General features: G+C 45.7%; 1 protein-coding gene across 2 annotated transcripts in view; it reads left to right on the top strand.

Annotated features, from left to right (window-relative positions):
* The window catches only part of Eip78C (Ecdysone-induced protein 78C), a 140529-nt gene that overhangs the window by 7358 nt on the left and 115153 nt on the right, over positions 1–18018 (top strand). For both annotated transcript variants that reach the window (XM_033350627.2, XM_076626748.1), the window contains exon 2: positions 302–384. In XM_033350627.2, the coding sequence (XP_033206518.1) occupies positions 302–384 (83 nt within the window). The remainder of the gene's footprint in view (positions 1–301; positions 385–18018) is intronic.

Here is an 18018-nt window from a genome sequence, read left to right as displayed (position 1 = left end):
GGAAACGCACGTTCGCCGCGCAAATTGAACTAAAAACTAGGTCAATCCTGATTGCTCGGATGGAGTCAGGGCCATAGTCAAAGAACCACCCCTCTGCGCGCAAACACAATCTCGTGTGTACGATAAGGAAGAAGCGAATTCGCGAACAGAACGACCCGGAGAGGAACCTAAACGACCCTGTTCCTAGCACTTTCTTTCTCTGTTTCGCGTCGATCTTGGACTACTTTCGGCCGATTTCATCCCTTCTATCCGTTCTCTACACCCTGTTCGATTGAATACATAATAGATGTTTCCATTTCAGCGTGAAGAGGGAGCCGAGCACGGAAGAGCCCAGCAGCCCTCTCGAGGCAACGAGTCCTGCTTCCATCCTGCGCAACAACAACGGTGAGTCTTTATTATAAATGATCTTGAGGCCTCGCTGGTCCAATTTAAGCCACCGGTTATTTCTCCGCGAGCACGCGAAGCTGGCCTCGCTAAATGAACGCCGACTTGCGGCGAACTTATTGTGACCGGTGAAAAGGGGAAGCTTCGTCTTTTGTTAGCATTTTTTAAAGTGAGTTTCTTTAGAGAGAGGAGGAAATTATTTAAAACGCGTTTATCGCGTTATTGCTCGTGGTCTTGATGAAACGGGATGCTTTTTAGCTTAAGGCCAGAAATAAGAAACTTTGGAAGTTTGCCTTATAAGTCAGTGAGCACGTATACGAGAAAGAAAGATATTTCAGCTTCTCAGAGGACAAATCGATCAATTCCACTTTTTGCTTGAATTTCTTAGTTTCATCGAGCGGCTAATCTTTGGCTCTCAAAAAGCAGACCACTTGTTTCTACGAGTTCGTTTATTGCAGAAGGATGTAACGAGTGATGGTGTATTCTGAGATGAATTCAAAAAACAGTATTCGCAATATCATCGGTTTTCCGTACTTTTCGATGTACGAAGTTGACGAGTGCAGATCGCGGCTGAGGTAATTTTGGCATAATTTCCATTCTTAGAACGAGTTACCTTGATCAAAATTTCTATCGGAACACGCGGCACATTTCTGCTTGGAATTCTTCCGATATTACATCAGCTTTTGGAACTCGCGAGCTAATTAACGACATTCGTATAACGTCTAGTTGCTCCATAAGACGCTTGTAGAACAGGATTCCTCGATCGAAGTTAATTCAGCCGCGTCGAGAACAAAAATCGCATGCTCGGTTTCGTTTTGCCTGGAACGCGAGGAATCGGCACTGGTTTTAGCTTCTGATAAACTTGTCGCCTGCCACGGACCAACGTATACGAGATCGAACGAGGAAGAACGGCGGTAACAGGGAATTAGTCGATCGTTGGCGAGTTAATCGACGAGACGATCGATAAAACGCGATCCTCCGTAGTGGCAGCCCGTCAGCTAATAACGCTCGCCAATTGCAAAGTGCAATTTTGATTTATCGTTCGGCCTACTCGAAACCGGGGCTCGTGATAGGACAACGACGAATTAATAACCGGCCGCGTATTTGAGCGGACCGGGCTAACAAGTGTACTCAAAGCTCGTTCATCCGTGCTTGACACGTACGTGTCTGATACGAGCTGGTCGACCCACGACCCAGTTTTATCGTCGAAGGCAGTTTGGTCCTCGGCCGACAGTTTTAAAGCCGATGTTAATCTAAATCCAATCGCAGCCTCTGTCCTTCCATATACCCGCGATAATCTTTGTCGCGGCGTTAAGAGGGGTGAAATGGGGGTAAAGAATGAGAACCGCTGACCGAACCGGTGTGGGATGAGATTCCAGCTGTAGCCGGCGTTGGATCGATTCAAAAGCGGCAGCAAAGCGCCCCACCCTATTATGTGTTTTCTTCAACCTCCCCATTCCTCTCTCTTACCTCCTCCACCTACCTCTTCTGCCATCCTAGCTACGCTACTTCTCGCGTTAAACCCCCAAACTCTATCCCGCGTTCACCGTTTCAACTCCCTCGTACCGACACGTAGCCTTCCTCCGGAGCTTTCTTCCCACTCCTTGCATTCACCTGCACCTCGCCACCCCTTTCTTTATCCTTCCTTTTATGCCGGAACGGTTTACGCCGAGCCGGAAGATGCCGGCGACCGGAAGTTCCGCTCTCGCCGTTTCGCCCCGCGATAATTGAATCGCCGCATTTTTTTTTCTTCTCTCGCAGGACTGCCCTTTGCCACGCCAGCTTCAGCAAACTATCCTCTCTACAGATTTCCACTTGACAATGAAACATCGTTCGTTCGAGGAATCGTCCTTGGCGAACGGAAATGCAGGCCGAAAATTTACGATTGCGATTATGGGAATTTTAATCCGACGTCCTTATTTGCAGTAAAGGGGATATTGCGTGTATGTATATGTAAATAATGAAGGTATGATAGGAAGGTATGATAGGAAGGTATGATAAATGCAATTTTCTTCGCTTTGATGGTACTTGACGGTTAAAGGAGCGTACTTTAATGTAACATGGTTAAAAAGATAGTCAACCTGTTCGATTGAAAGGCGTAAGGCTTTTAGCGGTAGATGACAGGTGCACTTTTGTGCAAAGAAATTTCGTGGAAGAAATGAACGAGTTAAGATTAAGATACCTAATATTTTCGAAACCGGTATCTTCGATGTAAATATTTCTCAAGAGAGCTGCATCGAAATTTAACGAAGAGACAGTTTTGGAGATGCACGAACGATTGACGAGGTATTGGATTTTTAAATTGTCTTCAATGTTCCATGAGTTGAACTACTTTTTTCAAATTTATCGCAGAATTTTTACCATTATTCGTGTTTCGTTCACCTTCTTGCGACGAACGAGCTCGTGAAATTAAATCGTGAAAATGAAAATTGTGCGTTAACGGTATATTTGCGCGATGAAATTAAGGAATCGATACAAGATAGAGTAGGATCAATTTGATTTCTAAGAGGATCAAACGAACGTGTGTTGTCATACCTTATCTTTGCGATCCTCGAGTGTTTAGAGAGTTATTTTGGAATCTAAGTGTTCGTGTCTGGATAACCTGGGATTCTATATTGAGAAAAGCGGCCATCGAATTTCGTTTACGTTTTTGCGATCGTTCGGCAATAGTTATCCCACCTCTAGTCGTTGCGAGAGATTTGCGGTGAATTTATTTTCGGTTCGCGCACACAGTACGACAGGGTAATTGAATATGAATAAAATAGATTTAGCGAGCTAGCCGGATGTGCCGTTGCATTACCGTGCCTTCGGTGGTCGTCGTGAGAATGCAGGCACCGTATCCGGGAAATAAATGTTGTGCCCGGGTAAAAACAGTCGAAGTATAAAAAGCGTCGCGTTTTTCAGTCGCGAGCTCTTTCTCTTTTCCGAAGATAGCCGTTTGCCAAAATGAAACGAACGAACTTTTGTAGAGATCTGGTATCGACTGGTTGTGTTTTCAAATTTATTTATGCGTTCGCTTCGTCAATGTAAGCCGCATCGAAGTTACGAACAAAACTTTCGTCACACGCTTCGACCTTTGGAAAACGTGTTTCCAAAATATATCGATGCTATACTAACTATAGCTACTATACTAACTATACTTATCCTCGATCTATGTATGCTACTGATAAGTACGGAAATAATCCGTGCCGTTCGATCTTTCACACCTGACTAATCTAATTTATCGTACGCCGGTAAATATCGCGCAATAATTGTTTCTATCTCTTTCAGCAAAAATATGCTCTTTAGCTTCGCGTAGACACCTGTACTATGCCTTATACTCTGACGTTTGTCGTGGCTGATAAAAAACATTCATATACTCCGCATCCACTTACGTTCGTTTAATCCGATACCGTTTACGCGAAGATGGCCTTCCATATGAACCGTATCCGTAAAAATACTTATCGAGATTCCTCTATATAAAGCTGACGAGGAATGTTTCAGGCAGTTCGATTGCTCGATCCGTTGCAATGCAATAGTTCGATCGCGAGTAGCAGCAGCTCGCGTAATGTAACGTAAGTACAGCCCGAACCGATCTGTATATATACACGCGCGGATGTAACCGGTTTCCCAGGTTCATTACACCGAGTTGCGCATCTCCTTTCCCGACAAGTGTGCGGCCGTGTGGTCACCGGCAGTCGACAGACTTACTTACACGGGGACTTCATCCCTTTTTCGTAAATGTTGTCGGTCGTCGTTCAACCGGCGGCCATTTTCTTGGATGCAGGATCGCGGGTTCGATCAGGAAACGCACGACGATCGTCGCGTAGCCAGGCAATGAGAAGATAAGTCATCGAACCGATCATCGCCTAACTCGATCGTTCGCATCGATATGCCAGCGTTTCCACGTTGGGCAAACACGATAACATCGATCTAATGGCCGTATCGTAGATCGATCGATCTCTAAAGTCAATCGGTTGCAAAACGCGGACGCAACGAGCGACAAGGAGACGCGTATGCGAAAACTTTTGCCTCGTATCGCGAGTAAACGCGCATCTCTCTCATAGTCTTACGATTTGACCGATGATAATAGAGTTCGCGGTGTCGAGGGTGCGCTGCTGTCTTCGATCTATTATTTCACGCCTCTATCTATTCCGGTTGTTGTTCCGCGGAACGTCGTCGACGTAAATCGCATCCTGGCGCAAAATGCGTCTCTAGGCGACTTAAAGAGCCGCACTGGCGGCAGTTGCCACGTTAACCACGAAACGAACGTAACTCGACGAGCCGCGCGTTAATTCGCTTAATCGTAACGTCGGCGTGATTACTTTCGACGCACGGTGCCATCGGTTCGCCTAACGAGAATGCATAACGCGGTAGGTGCGCGGCACCGCGTATCGGAGGGGTGGTCGTTGTGCGGCACGATTAAAATCAAATCGGGATACCAGGAAACGTTGTCGCGGTTCCTCTCGAGCTGCAGAGTGCACTTGCCTAATTGAATCGTCAGAATTCGGGAGCGCAACAGCTTACGCTCGTTCGCGCCGCACACCGCCCCACTCCGCTTCCCTCGCTCGTTCTCGCCCACCCTTCTCCCCCATCCTTCTTCGCCGAAATTCTTGCAACCCCGTTTGCCGAACCGCCGCGTTCTCCGTCTTCTCTCAACGGACGATCGAGAATCTCCCTCCGAGGCTGGCGCATCGCGAAATCTTTCCCAGTCTCCTTCTCCTTATCTCGCGTTTCACCCTCACCCCCCTCGCCCGTTCCGTAGCTGTCTGCTCCACCGCGTCCATGTTCCGTCCATCCTCGTCGGTTTCACGCGACTCGCGTACTTAGACGAGCCGCATAAAGTGCCGGTACAAATTCTGTTTTAGCAGCGGGTCGAACACGGCCGACCGTTCGGCTCTCCCGGCACTTCTCGGTCAATGAACCGCGGGTTGCTGGCGAACCCAGTTGGTCCACTCGCATCCCCCACCCAGCTTCTACGGATTACCCCCTCCCCTCTCGTCGTCAAGCGTGCCTCGATCCACGCTACCCCCACCGGTACGATCCGAACGACAGGGCTCACCTCCAACTTCGCCTTCTCCTCTCCCCTCTTCTGGTGCACCTAACCCCCTCGAACCCCCCTCGATACCACAGCCCCTACCACCATTTCCAGAACTCACCTCCGACCCAGTCGCTTAATTCTCCTTTCTCCGTCCTTTTCTTCCCTTCTCTTTCTCTTTCTCATTCGTAGTCATTCTTTCTCCCTTTTCCCTGTACGCGAGTCTCTTTCCCTCGTTAGTTGGTTATCTGCCCCTCTCCTTCTCGCCCTGCTACTGCTCCCTCTGCCCCGTCGCCACCCCCTGTTGCATTACCATCGTTACCACCTCTTCCTTCGCTTTGTACCACCACCTTCACCATCACCTCCTCCTCCACCCTTTTACTCGTCATCGCTCCTCCACCCCCCTCCCCTTGCCTCGCTAGCTCGCTGGCTCGCTCGCTTGCTCGCTCGCGCTCTCCCCTCCCCACCATAGCGAGCCGCGGAACCCCGCGTAATGGCAGAGCGTGGGGCTACGAGTCGGGCGAGTCGCGCAATGCCGTAACACGTACGACGGAACGCTGGTTTTACTTACCTCACAGGTAAGACTCTCTCTCGCGCGATAGAGCGAGAAAGGGCGTCGTACAGCGTAGCTTCGCGACAAAGATGGGAAACGCTGGTCGTGTACGACCGAGCGAGAAAGATAGACGCGTTGGAAGGAAAATAGAGGAGCGTCAGGTCGGTCAGATCGGGAGAGAGAGAGAGAGGTGGAAAGCGTGGAAGGTAAGCGAGCGAGAAGGAGAGAGAGTCGGCTCGCGGAGACGAAGACAGAGCACGGGGAAACATACAGAGAGAACTCGCTCTCGGCACTCGCACGAGAGCGAGCGAGTCGGCTCCGTATACACCACCGCGACTCGTGACAAACGCACGTGATCGTAACAGGGCAGCTCGCGGCTATTTGCCCGGTTCCATCCCCTTTTTCGATCGCCGCGTTCTCCATCCCCCGCCACGGTACCTTCCGTTTCGCGAATATCGGCACAGATTTTCCGATATTTTTCGCGCGCTGCGTACGTTCCCCGTGGTTGTTGTCGCTCGTACAGTCGCTAACTGGAAGACACTTGCCGATCGTCGTCGATATAGTCGCGACATCGGTACGACGCAACAAGTCGATCGAGTTTCCGAGTAAATCGCGTCGGTGACGACGTTCGACGTCACCATCGTCGAACCATCGTTCGTCATCGTCGTGTTCGTCGTCTTCGTCTTTTTCTCGCGGGTTAACGTCGTTGCTGCCACTGTTGTTGTTGTTCCGCGGTTGCACGCGCACGGACAATGATCCCAGTGAAAGAGGATCATTACGGAGATTGAGTGACGTTCAGTGTGCTGGACCGAGTTGATCCAAGTGGACACGACCGTTCGAGCCCGGTGATCGCGATTTCGACGATCGTCCGATGAATTCTGTGTCCTCTACGAAGGACGCGATTATCTAAATCGTTTTCCGAGGAGGAACCAGGAAAGAGTCTCGATGGAGCAAGAAATCGTTGGATTTTCCACGAATCGATGCGGATAGAGGAAGTTTCTCCTTGTCTTTCTGCTTTGGCTGACGAAGAAAACACGCGAGTAGACTATTTGCGCGAGGTGTGAACGAGGCTTTAGGCGAAACCAGTCACGGTCCGCGATTTCTGGCGTCGCGTCGTGGTACTTCTCCTTACCGCGGTGGCATCGTCCTGTTATCCTGGAAGGACAAGGACGCTTAGAACCTCCTCGCCGTTTAATACCGCGCAGGGAAGCGCGATCGCAGAGGAAAACGCGCGTGCTGGATGCCAGCGTGTATTCTGCATCGTCTCGTGCAGGTAAAACTCGTCGAGCGTGGCTCTCGCGCCTCTTCCCTTTTATTTTCGTACGAATCGCATGCGCCGCGCTCGGATAATTGCCGAGGAAGTTGCAAAAGCCGCATTGTGTTTTCAGTCCCTGTCGGTTGTCTCTCGTAGAGTGAGAAAATTTTCGACGTCGCGCGCAACCCTTTCTTAATCGCTAGAACACAATTAACGATGAAAAGGTACAAAAGAGAAGAGTACAATAAATAGATAATAATCTTTCCTAAAACGATGCAATCGGGAACGAATAATCGACGAGATCGTCGTTATGTCCGAAGAAGAGTTACGCGAGTTTCGTTGGCTCTTACGTGATCGGTTAAATCGTTTCTCTTACTCGGTGATTTCTCCAGGAGCGTTCGAACGATCGATATTATTGTCAACATCGAAGGTTCGCAACATTGTATCGACGATGTATATCGATCGTGTAGAGGGTCTTTTACGCGTGATAAAGTTAACAATAAGATAATGAAATAAAGTTAAAGAAGTATTATATAAATTATATATAACGATAATATTAGTCGTTTGAACGCTTCTAAACGCAAACACCTCCGTTCCGTGGCGAACTTTTTAATCGATATACGACTCTTGCGCAACAGTGTTACGAATCGGACAAAAAGCTCCAGGAAACTCGGCTACCTAAATCCACCTTGGCCAGATTACGTCACGCTTGAATTCCCTTTCTTGATCGCGGCTGTAACTCGACGGGGGTGGGGAGGGGTATTTAAATCGGGGAAAGGAATCTCTCGCATATTTGCATCTTATAAGCTGCTATACAGCCTATAGCCAACTATATAGGCAAACTAGTTATAGCACACTGATATTTATTAAACGACGAAAGGACGGTAAAGATAGCTTCAAAGACGGTTGAAGAGGAAAAACAAAAGTGAGAGAGAATGAGAGAGAGAGAGAGAGAGAGAGATTTGAAAGAAAAAGAGACTGACGATAAAACTGCGCAAAAGAAAGAGAACAAGGGGGAAAATTGAAAATCAATTTAGTTCGGTTTTTCGCATCGGTAAAGAGCACGTGGTGCTATCGAGATCCAAGAATACGCGTGTGCACGGGGCTATCGCATCGGATCCGATTTTGATAACTCGAGGCAAGGTGAACGCACTGACTTGTGACGCAGATGGAACGCGGAACCGAGGCAGGCGTTGCAGGAGACAAATGACCGTCTGCGAGGCCGCGAAACCGCCATTCGGACCAGCCTTCTCTCTCTTCAAAGCGCGCCTTTACGCGACCGATTTGTCGGACAAGGGCTTTTGCCGTGTGTGCGCCCGCCCTCCTTCCTTCTTAACCGTCTCTCTCTCTCTCTCTCTCTCTCCCTCTTTGCCCCTACCTCTCCTCTCCCTTCGCCCTTTCACCCCCTTATTTATCCTCCCTATCCCCCCGGCCTCTCCACCTCTGGCAACCCTTTGATGCAAATGCTAATTCGCGATTACCGTTTTTGCTTCGTGCCAAATCGTGATTCACTCGATTTATAAATCATTCGCGACGGATTATACCGCGGGTAATGTATATCCCGCGGCGCGTATGCCTCTCTCGTGCATACACCGCGAGACTTTAAATCATAGCCTGGTGCCCCGTACTCGACCGTGATTTCGTCCTTTGCAAGACACGCGTCGTTCCACGTCGTGAAAAAGCCGATTCTTCAAGTACGAGGGCAACTAAGCACGAGGCTCGAAGCAGTCGTAATTCCGATTCGCCCTGTCAATGAGATGTTTTTGGGCGTTGATTCGGTTGAGTGGGCACAGACGAGTGGACGACCCTAGTCGAGTGATATGGATTGAGTTTTGCGTTTGAAAGCATCTTGGATAGCATCTTAGGACAATTGAACAGTCTTTCTTCTCTACTTATTTCTAGAGAAAGTTACAACGAAAGAATTCGGTCGTAGGGAAGGAATCGAGTATTAAATTATTCGAGGCTCGAGGTACTTACGCGTTAATCCTTTTAAAGTCGGATGCTTTTGGGTCGTGAAGACATTTTTTCCTTCGAATTACGAACAGTAGAAACATGTTTGCTTGATATTTCTATAAGATAAGAGGATATAATGCGTTAAAATTAGGACCAATGAAAATACATTTATCGTCGAGTTAGTAACTCGTTGCGGTACAATATCCTGGATATACGAAATAGAGCAGGAAAGAGTTAAATGAAATACAAATGCAACGATACATCGATCGTACGACCAGCTTCGATCAGAAATTTCAGACACCTGGCCTGTTCTTTAACTCGGAAGAAGCATCTGACTCGTTATCTTATTTCCAAATATTTTTCACGCAATAATCTGATAATCACGCAATTATTTCTGCACGGATGAACGCAACTTTAACGCGATAGAAGCATTATGACCGTGCAAACTAAAAATACATTTCTATGCATAGATTTTCAATGTTTCGTTTCTACATTTCCAACCAAGTTGTGCAAACCGATCTTACATGTAGCAAGAGCAAATACGCGTAAAATATCATTGCACTTCGACTAAGATTAACAGTCTCTTGATTTATCATTTAATAATTGCAAGCAGAAAGCGGCTGCGATTGAGCGATATACCGGTTGATATGTTAATTCAGCGATCGTTCGAAAATTCGTTTCCGATTAAAAACCGGTGAAACTAGAGAGCGGGTTGATCGTCTGGCTTGGATTTTTTACCGAATCCTATTCCCGCCACGGATGTAACATCTGTTCTAATCCACCATCTACCTGTGTACGTACGTACTTTCTTCGTTCGTGTTTATTAAAATCTTTCGACGAGGACTTTACGCGCGAATCGTTACGAAAATATTTGAGACTCACGAGCTGGCGTAACGAGCCACGGTTAAAGAGAAAAAGGGCGAAAGAGTGAGAAGGAACGAAGAAGCGAAGAGACGTGAGAGCGAGAGAGAGGTAGCGCGGAAAGGTGAAGGGGAGGAAAGAGGAAGCGAGAGAGCAGGTAGAGAATCGCGAGGAGGAACGCACAGGTGAGAACGAGAGGACAAAGAAAACGAACTGGGAGGGGGTGAGGTGGTTGGGAAGGGGCTTGCGACCAAGAGGAAGGAGGGACGAGCCAGGAGGAAGTCAACGTCCGAAGATTACGGCAATGACATTCGCTTTTTCTCACTCTCCTCCTCGTGTTCCTCTCTGGACTCGCTGTCTTTTTTCCTTTCGCGATCTTTTCCTCCTTTCGAATCCACCGATCTTCTCTTCTCTCGTCGTTCACCTTTCTTTCTCCTCTTCTCTCTCTCTCTCTCTCTCTCTCTCTCTCTCACTCTCTTTTCTCCCTCTATCTTTCGCTGTTACAGCTGGCGAGAAACGTTTTGGAAAAGAATAAAAACGCTAATATATTCGGCTATCGACCATGGTCGGGTCAAACTTTACCGATCGATCAATAATCGAAAGATTATTCCGAGAGAAGCGCGACTTGCTCTTAGTTTCGTTGATTCCACTTGCAACACGATTATCGATACCGTTCGATGAGCTTTGATCTCGTGGCGGAAGCATTCCTCCGCGTGTTCGTACGTAGCGACGACTCGTTTGTCCGCGAAAACCTTAGGAGATCGGGGAAATCGAGCAAGGTAAAACGAGATCGATCGCGCATGCTCGAACTTCCAGTTTATTTATACGTCTGGCCAGAGAGACGAATAACAGTTTCTTCTTTTGTTGATCGCGTTCGAAGTCGTGGTTTTCCCTTGGTTTCTGATTTTCGTTTCGTTTTGATTTGTCTTTTCAGCGATGGATCACGTGAAAAGCCAGGGGACCACAGACCCACTGAAAATCGGTGGAAAAGGCCGTGCTTGCGTTACCCGAAAAAAGTTTTCCCCCTAGATCGTTCCATTGTGCAACGTGGCAAATAAAGTGAAACTCAGAGAGAAACGAACAAAATATAAAGAAGGAAGAGAAAATACGCGGAGAGGAAGGAAGAAAAGGACGGAGAAAAAAATATATATACATATATAAACATAAGCGTAACACAAAGATAGAAAAAAAGTCAGGGAGAGAGAGAGAGAGAGAGAGAAGCAGAAGAGCGGAAAAGGAAAGCGAAAGCAGCGAATGATCTCTCGATCTCAACCAAAAAGGAAAGATAATGGGTTGAACCCTCGCATCGTTTTTATTTCGAAGCGGAAACCCGGGGAGAGAGAAAGAGAGAGAGAGAGGGAGAGAGCTAGAAGGGAAAATAACGATGTCGATGAGAACATGCCCTCGCACGAAGACGATACCGAGCGTCTTTTCAAACAATGCTGAACCCTGTCGAAGATCGCGATCCCACGGATTTTCGCAGCCCTCGGGCAACCAGATAGCTAACGAGAAAGGTCTTCTCTTCCTGTTGTGACACGGTGCCAGTGAAGTGCGGATTTTTTTCCCCGTTTGTTCGTGCAACCGCTGCCAGGTGCTTCGTAGTTGTTTGCTTTCGCGTTGACACGGGAAAAAGGATCGTTAAAAAAAGAAAAGGAAAGAAAGAAAAAAAAAACAAAGGAAAAGAAATTGAATCTTGCGCGATCAACAACCTTCTATGAATCCAAACACACACATTTCGTGATCCACAGTTCTTCGACTTCGTTCATTTAACATTTTCATCTCGAACGAACCACGTCTTTCATTTTTCTCATATTTTCTTTCAGTCTCGCGTTTGTTCCGGTTTTAACCAGCCGCGAGTACCATCATCGATCGTCTGCTCGAGTAAAGAGTAAAGAGCAGAGAGTAGCCTGTTGCTCGGCTAGTGGCAAACAACGCGCTGGGATAGACGCAAAGAAGATACATGTACGTTGTATATAATAAATCCATTAAAGTTTCTCCTGGAGCATATCAAGACGTAAAGTCGTTGAATCGGTGAAATTCGTGACGAGTCGGATTGAACTCGCCGATAAGGATCGGGAGAAAATAGAAACGTGTCACGGCGAGCGTAATAAAGCATCCGCGCGTAATCGTATCAGATTGAATAATAGGCTGCTCAAGGCTACCGAAAAGCATTGCCCCCGGCCGCCAGTGTCTGGAGAATAACGAGAATCGTATGAACGGGAGCAACGCATAATGTGTTCGAAGGCGCTTTGAAGGAGAGAGATTAACAGATAAAACGCGCTCTCTGGCCAAGCCGTGGACGTGCCAAAATTGTTCGTCAGTTGCCTGCGGACAGCTTCATTGAGAATCTGCCTGAGGAGTAACGGCCAGTGACCTCGGTTCAACCGCTCTCGAGAGCTCCGTTCGAGAGGAATGCTTTCTCGAAACCGTAGCATCGCGAAACCTGACGATCTTCTTGCGAAAACGTCGTCCTTTTCGCCCTCTTCGTCTTTTTCGTCGTCTTCTTCGTCTTCCTCGTCATCTCCGTGCCTGTCGTCGACGTTCCACCGTTGGTGAATCGGTCCGCGAGAAAACGAGATGTGCTCGACGATCGTTCGCGCGTAAAGTTTCCAGGTAGCACGCTGTTTGGAGGAAAGCCGAGCGAGTGGATCGGGAAAAGTTGGACCGACGCTGCATTCGACGAGGATCAAGGAATTCGTAGAAACGCGGAGTGCCTCGTTCAGGTACTTTTCGCTTTTTTCGTTCTTTCTTTTTTTCTTTTTTTTTTTCTTATTGCGTGTGCTCAAGGGATTGAACGAAAGGATATCACGGGGATAAAGAGCATAGATGTGTGTCATTTCGCGCACTATTCGTTCCGCTGGTGATACACCAGCGAATATCCGGTGGGCACGCGATTCGCGAACCTCCTAAAGACCGTTTCGTTGCTGTGTTCCGTTTCTTCGTCGTGCGACGACTTGGAGTTCTGAACGCAGGATATATGTTTATAAATCAGCAGTGACACCTCCTCCGATTCGTTAAACGAGAAACATCTTCGTACGAGGATCGGTTCGATTCTCGGTTCTTCGCCGATCTTAAGAACGGCGCTCTCGCGTCTAATCCTTGATCGAGAATAATATTTCATAGCGATAGCGTGATACAGTGGTTACGTACTTGAGCGTACGAAGAAGGAAGAGGCAAAGAATAATTACAGAGACATATAGCAAGCATAAAGAAAAAAAGGGTCTCCTATAAATCTCGACATAGAAAAGTGATGAACATCGAGCCGGACGCGAATCGAGTCACGTAGCGAGTCGAGTACGCGAATGGTGACCGCAGTTGGTACCGAGGTGCGCGATCACCGACGTCATTATCACCATTACCTCTTCGTACAATGGACGTTTTCAAAATCGATCAGTCGCTGAGCGCGGGTCTGGGTAGCGCCCCGGCGCCAGACACCCTTACACCGGAAGTGTCGTTCGACGCTGGTAGTGAATTCAATCTGAGCTTCTTCGACGGACCGGAAGAGAACAGCACCCAAGGCTTCAGCGATCCCGGTTCCGTTGGTAGCGCCAGCGCATCGCCTCCGCCTGGAACACCAGCCAGCATCCCTGTAAATCCTCCGAACGCCGCCCTACCGATTGTCCAAGTGCCCCCTGGCATCGTCATTAAGCAAGGTTTGTTTCATTTTCCTTTTTTTTTTTTCTTTTTTTCCCATCTCAATTTTCTGTTTGCTTTTCTGTCGTGTTTTATTTCCTCGGACGTTTCGTAATCTTTTAAATCCATTTCTGTTACCCCTGTCATTCGATTGGTACTAGGTTTTAACACGTTAGCGACTCACGAAGGTATTTAAATATTCAGCGTAGACGATTTTTATGTATATGTCGTACGTGTTGGAGAAAATATTTTGCAATTTCATTGGCACCGATGTACGATAGACGTAGTTACTCTAAACTTATATTTAGTAAAAAATTAGTATATACCGTATAAGCAGCGATCTTGAGCGTATAGTAAGCGTTAGAAATGGACGCACTAAATTTTAAGGCTTATCTACCGAACAATTGCTCGTTTTATGATCTCTGTGAAATACGTAGCTATTTAGCCATCGACTATGCTGCAGCTTCTATGTACATTTTTAAATTTCAAATTTCCAAACGTAACCGATGATCGTCGAGCGTTGTTACGATGTTGATAAAACTGCAAAATATTTCATACAGTACACGCGATATATTCGTAAAAGGTTTCTGCAAATGTTCAGATGTTTCCGTGAACAACCGTATATAGCCGTTTCGTTATTTCGTACGGCGATCGCGATACAATCGGCAAGAAGGTGTGTGATTCTATGTGTTTAAACAAATCGAGAAACATTGTACGAAAAGATTTAATCGTACAATTGTTTTTGACTTATCCTTTTCACGTACAATCACCTCCTAGTCGAAGTACGAACTATAAAAATAGAATGAATTTACGTTACGATATTGTTATCCGGTGATATTTTATGGTATGCCGTTGAAAGGAGAAGCATTGTTTAAAGTTTAAGCGATGATGTTTTGCAAGACGCGTGCCTTTGTTACGGTTTCTCGCACGGTTTAGTAACGCCGCGTGGATATGGGCGTTATGAAAGCGAGCGGAGGAAAAAATTGGCGCGTCGCTCGCGTACCTGGCATTTCATTACGCGATGATGAAAGTTGTAATTGATTGATTCAATTTTACGGTCCATGATCGTACAGGTAAAAAAACTGACCAACTTATACGCTGTTGCTTCAAAGCGATTTAGACGTTACTTTTTTACAGGCTATTTCAGTGTATTGTTGTTCAGCAGATGATTTATATCGCTCTATATCCATAGAAGATCGCTAATGTCCGTATCGTATTTATGTGTTCATTTCCATTGAATTTATGACACTTGCGTCTGAAATTACTTGAAACGTCTTGAAATATTTTACTTGGTTGGTCTCGACCGCGATCTCTCAATCTTAAACGAGGATCTGGAGAATATTTAAGGACACGCGAGGGAAATTGGTTTTATCTATCTTGAATTCCTACTCATTGTCGATAATATGTAAGTCTCACAGATCAAACACTTATCTCATTGACGATTAAAGTTGGATCCAAAGTCTCGTAATTTAAACATTTGGCCCAGTAGCAAAGAGAACACGCCAGGATAAAAGCGTTCGTTCGAAACTCTCCCAAACGAAGAAGCCTCGAGACCGACATTGATATCTCTTGGCCCTCACGAAACTTTCAATTGTTTTAATAATACCGTTGCTTATTTTACAATTCTGATTCGCCATGTTTATCTGTCGCTTCCATCGTTCCCTCTTCTTAGATGGTTCTGTAAAGGTTACGATACAAATTGGAAAGGTCGCCGAGTGGTTTGCAATACTCGCGATTCGTTTCGAGGCGAGCACAATGCTATCAGGCTACAATATAAATCCACGAAGCTCTGGTTGGCTACCACCGTCCTACCGATTTCTCTTTCAATTGAGTTTTCTTCGAGCGTTCCCATTGTCTGAAGGAAATATCGGATCGAAAACTGGTTTCGTACGATCCTCCTTGTGAATCCAGCCCAACCCCCGTCTCTCCTTTTCTCTTTCTCTCTTTGCCGCTCTCTATTTGCAAAGAGAACGGGGGCTGACATTTCACTCGCGAATCAACAGTGCACGGTAGAGAGATACACGTTTTCTTCTTACAATTAGGGTCTCGTGTAATGCAGATTCGTTGCCCTTTTGCCGCGAACATCTTCGCTTGGGAAAATGCGAAAATCGTACCGATCAGCGTCGTCGTGGCGAAAGGGGCAGAAGAGAAAGCTGGGCCGACTGTTTGATTGTATCTAACATTTTTTAGGAAAAAATTTATTAGAATCAGAGAAAGACGATTGTTGTTTTCTTAGAGTTATTTTATTTTAGATATAATCGTAAATATCGAACGAGGTGGATAATATTTGGAAATATTTGTACTTCGAAACGCGCGTATCTCGTTGGTTTGATAGAAGATCGTCGATTTTAAAGTGTCTGTAAAAATTGGCTTTATAACCGAGCTAAGCATTTACTAGGACAAAAGCGTTGTAATTACCTAATAAACTTATATTTAGAACGAATAGATTGAAAGCGGAGAGAACTTGTTACAAAAGCGATATAAAATATTCCGAGGAAATAATACGTTTGTCTGGTCGTTTGCAAACGATTCAAATTTCTTGCGCGTCATCCGACATATAACCGACCGAGGACAAGCTGCGTAAAGTTTCAAACAACCTGAGACGTGACACTTTGAAGGAATAATACGAGTTACATGCATCTACCCTTATGTGACAATCAAAAGTTGAGACATCGCGACAACAAGATCAGCATTAGAACAATTTAGGGATATGCATTATCGAATGAAACACTATATACGTTCAAATGTTAATTACGCTAATGTTTAGCTAATACTGGACCGTGGTTTGATTTTTATAATACGATTAATTTTTAGATATATTTCTCGTGCACCGTAAGTACTCTAATCATCCAACCCCATTGTGTTTATGCAAGTGGAAACTTTTATAAACACAGCTAGAGAAACGAAATCCAAGCATAGTTTCCAATATTAACGAGATTAAAATACTTCAAATGTTTTACGTACGTCTGTATGTTATACTTATCTTTTAATCCTTCATAAATCCATAGAAACCCGCAGTCTAACGATAATGTTATGAACTTTGCTATTCGCGTCCCAAAATATCGAAAACTACTATCAGAAGCTATGAAAATTCTCAAGAGAAGAGATACTATATCCAGTGTCTAATACGATCAGACCGCGATTCTTTCAACATCACTAGGTAACTACCTTTTCGTTAAGCATGAGAAGCGTCGAGAGATGTCGAGGACCACGGTGGAAGTCGCCATTTAAATTATACATTCGTCTAAAAGGACTGCGGCGTCGATTTGATACGATGGTTCCCGAAAATCCAACTTTGAATTTCAATCTCGATGCGGTCAAGGTTTGTCACGACTGAATCTATTTAGAACAGTTCCCTGAAGGGAGATGCGTTAGTACGCGACGAATCGTCGCGAGGAATTTCCTTTTTCCTCGATGCTTCTACGCTCGTGTCATTCGCTGTCGATAACTTTCTTGATGCTCAAGGAACAGACTCCTGAATATTTCTCGACCTGTCATCCCGCTAGGGTCCAAGGGAATTCTCGTGAAAGCACGATGACGCATTTTACCTTTGCGCACGTCCATCCGCATAATTCGCCCGCTCCGCTGTCGTTCACGCAATTTTTCTCGCTCAAACTTTGCAAGAAGGTTCGCCAGGCACTTTAAAAACAACGAACTTTCGTCGACAGTTCGCTTAATCATCCCGCGGTACTCTTTTTAAATCGTTGCGAACTGCTCGCGAGAACGAAAGCAGCATCTTGGGTTTTGTTAAAAGTCAAACGAAGCTTGGCACCTGAGGGTTTGGTGGTGTTCGAAGGGAAGTAGAATAGAACGGATGATATTAATGTTCGTCTGTTTGATAGATCTCTTTTCCTGCCTGTTTATTTGATGGAGTGATTGAGTTTTATTGACTGATGGTGAATTATGAGGCAGAAAAGTTTTCTTCGCTCTGTGTACGATATTTTGCGTGGCTATCTATCGATCATTGTATTGCGAGGTAATTGTAGAATCGATGTAAAGAAAATGGGAATGGAGCGACGTAAATTTTGACATATAAGAAATTGTTATCTATCGTCGTAAATTAAATTACTCTGTGAATAGTTGTACATTTATAACATAAAGATGCAAAATTGCACATTATACGGGTAATATGCAAAAATATATAAAATATCAAGAGTATGCTACCCTTCGTGAATAAAACAAATCCCTTTGTCTTGTTTCGAAACAAACGTTGTTTTACTTGCGTTTCTAACAATATTTACACAAACATCCTCGATCTACTAACAATTTCGTACATCTCTGCGAAGATTCACTATCATTCGGTTGTTGCTCTTAAATAAATTGTGTTTATAAGAAATAACTTGTAGCAAGTCATATCGATTT

This window comes from Bombus vancouverensis, chromosome 2, assembly GCF_051014615.1.
Source record: "Bombus vancouverensis nearcticus chromosome 2, iyBomVanc1_principal, whole genome shotgun sequence".
Lineage (NCBI taxonomy): Eukaryota > Metazoa > Arthropoda > Insecta > Hymenoptera > Apidae > Bombus > Bombus vancouverensis.
This window is presented reverse-complemented; position numbering and strand designations above follow the sequence as displayed.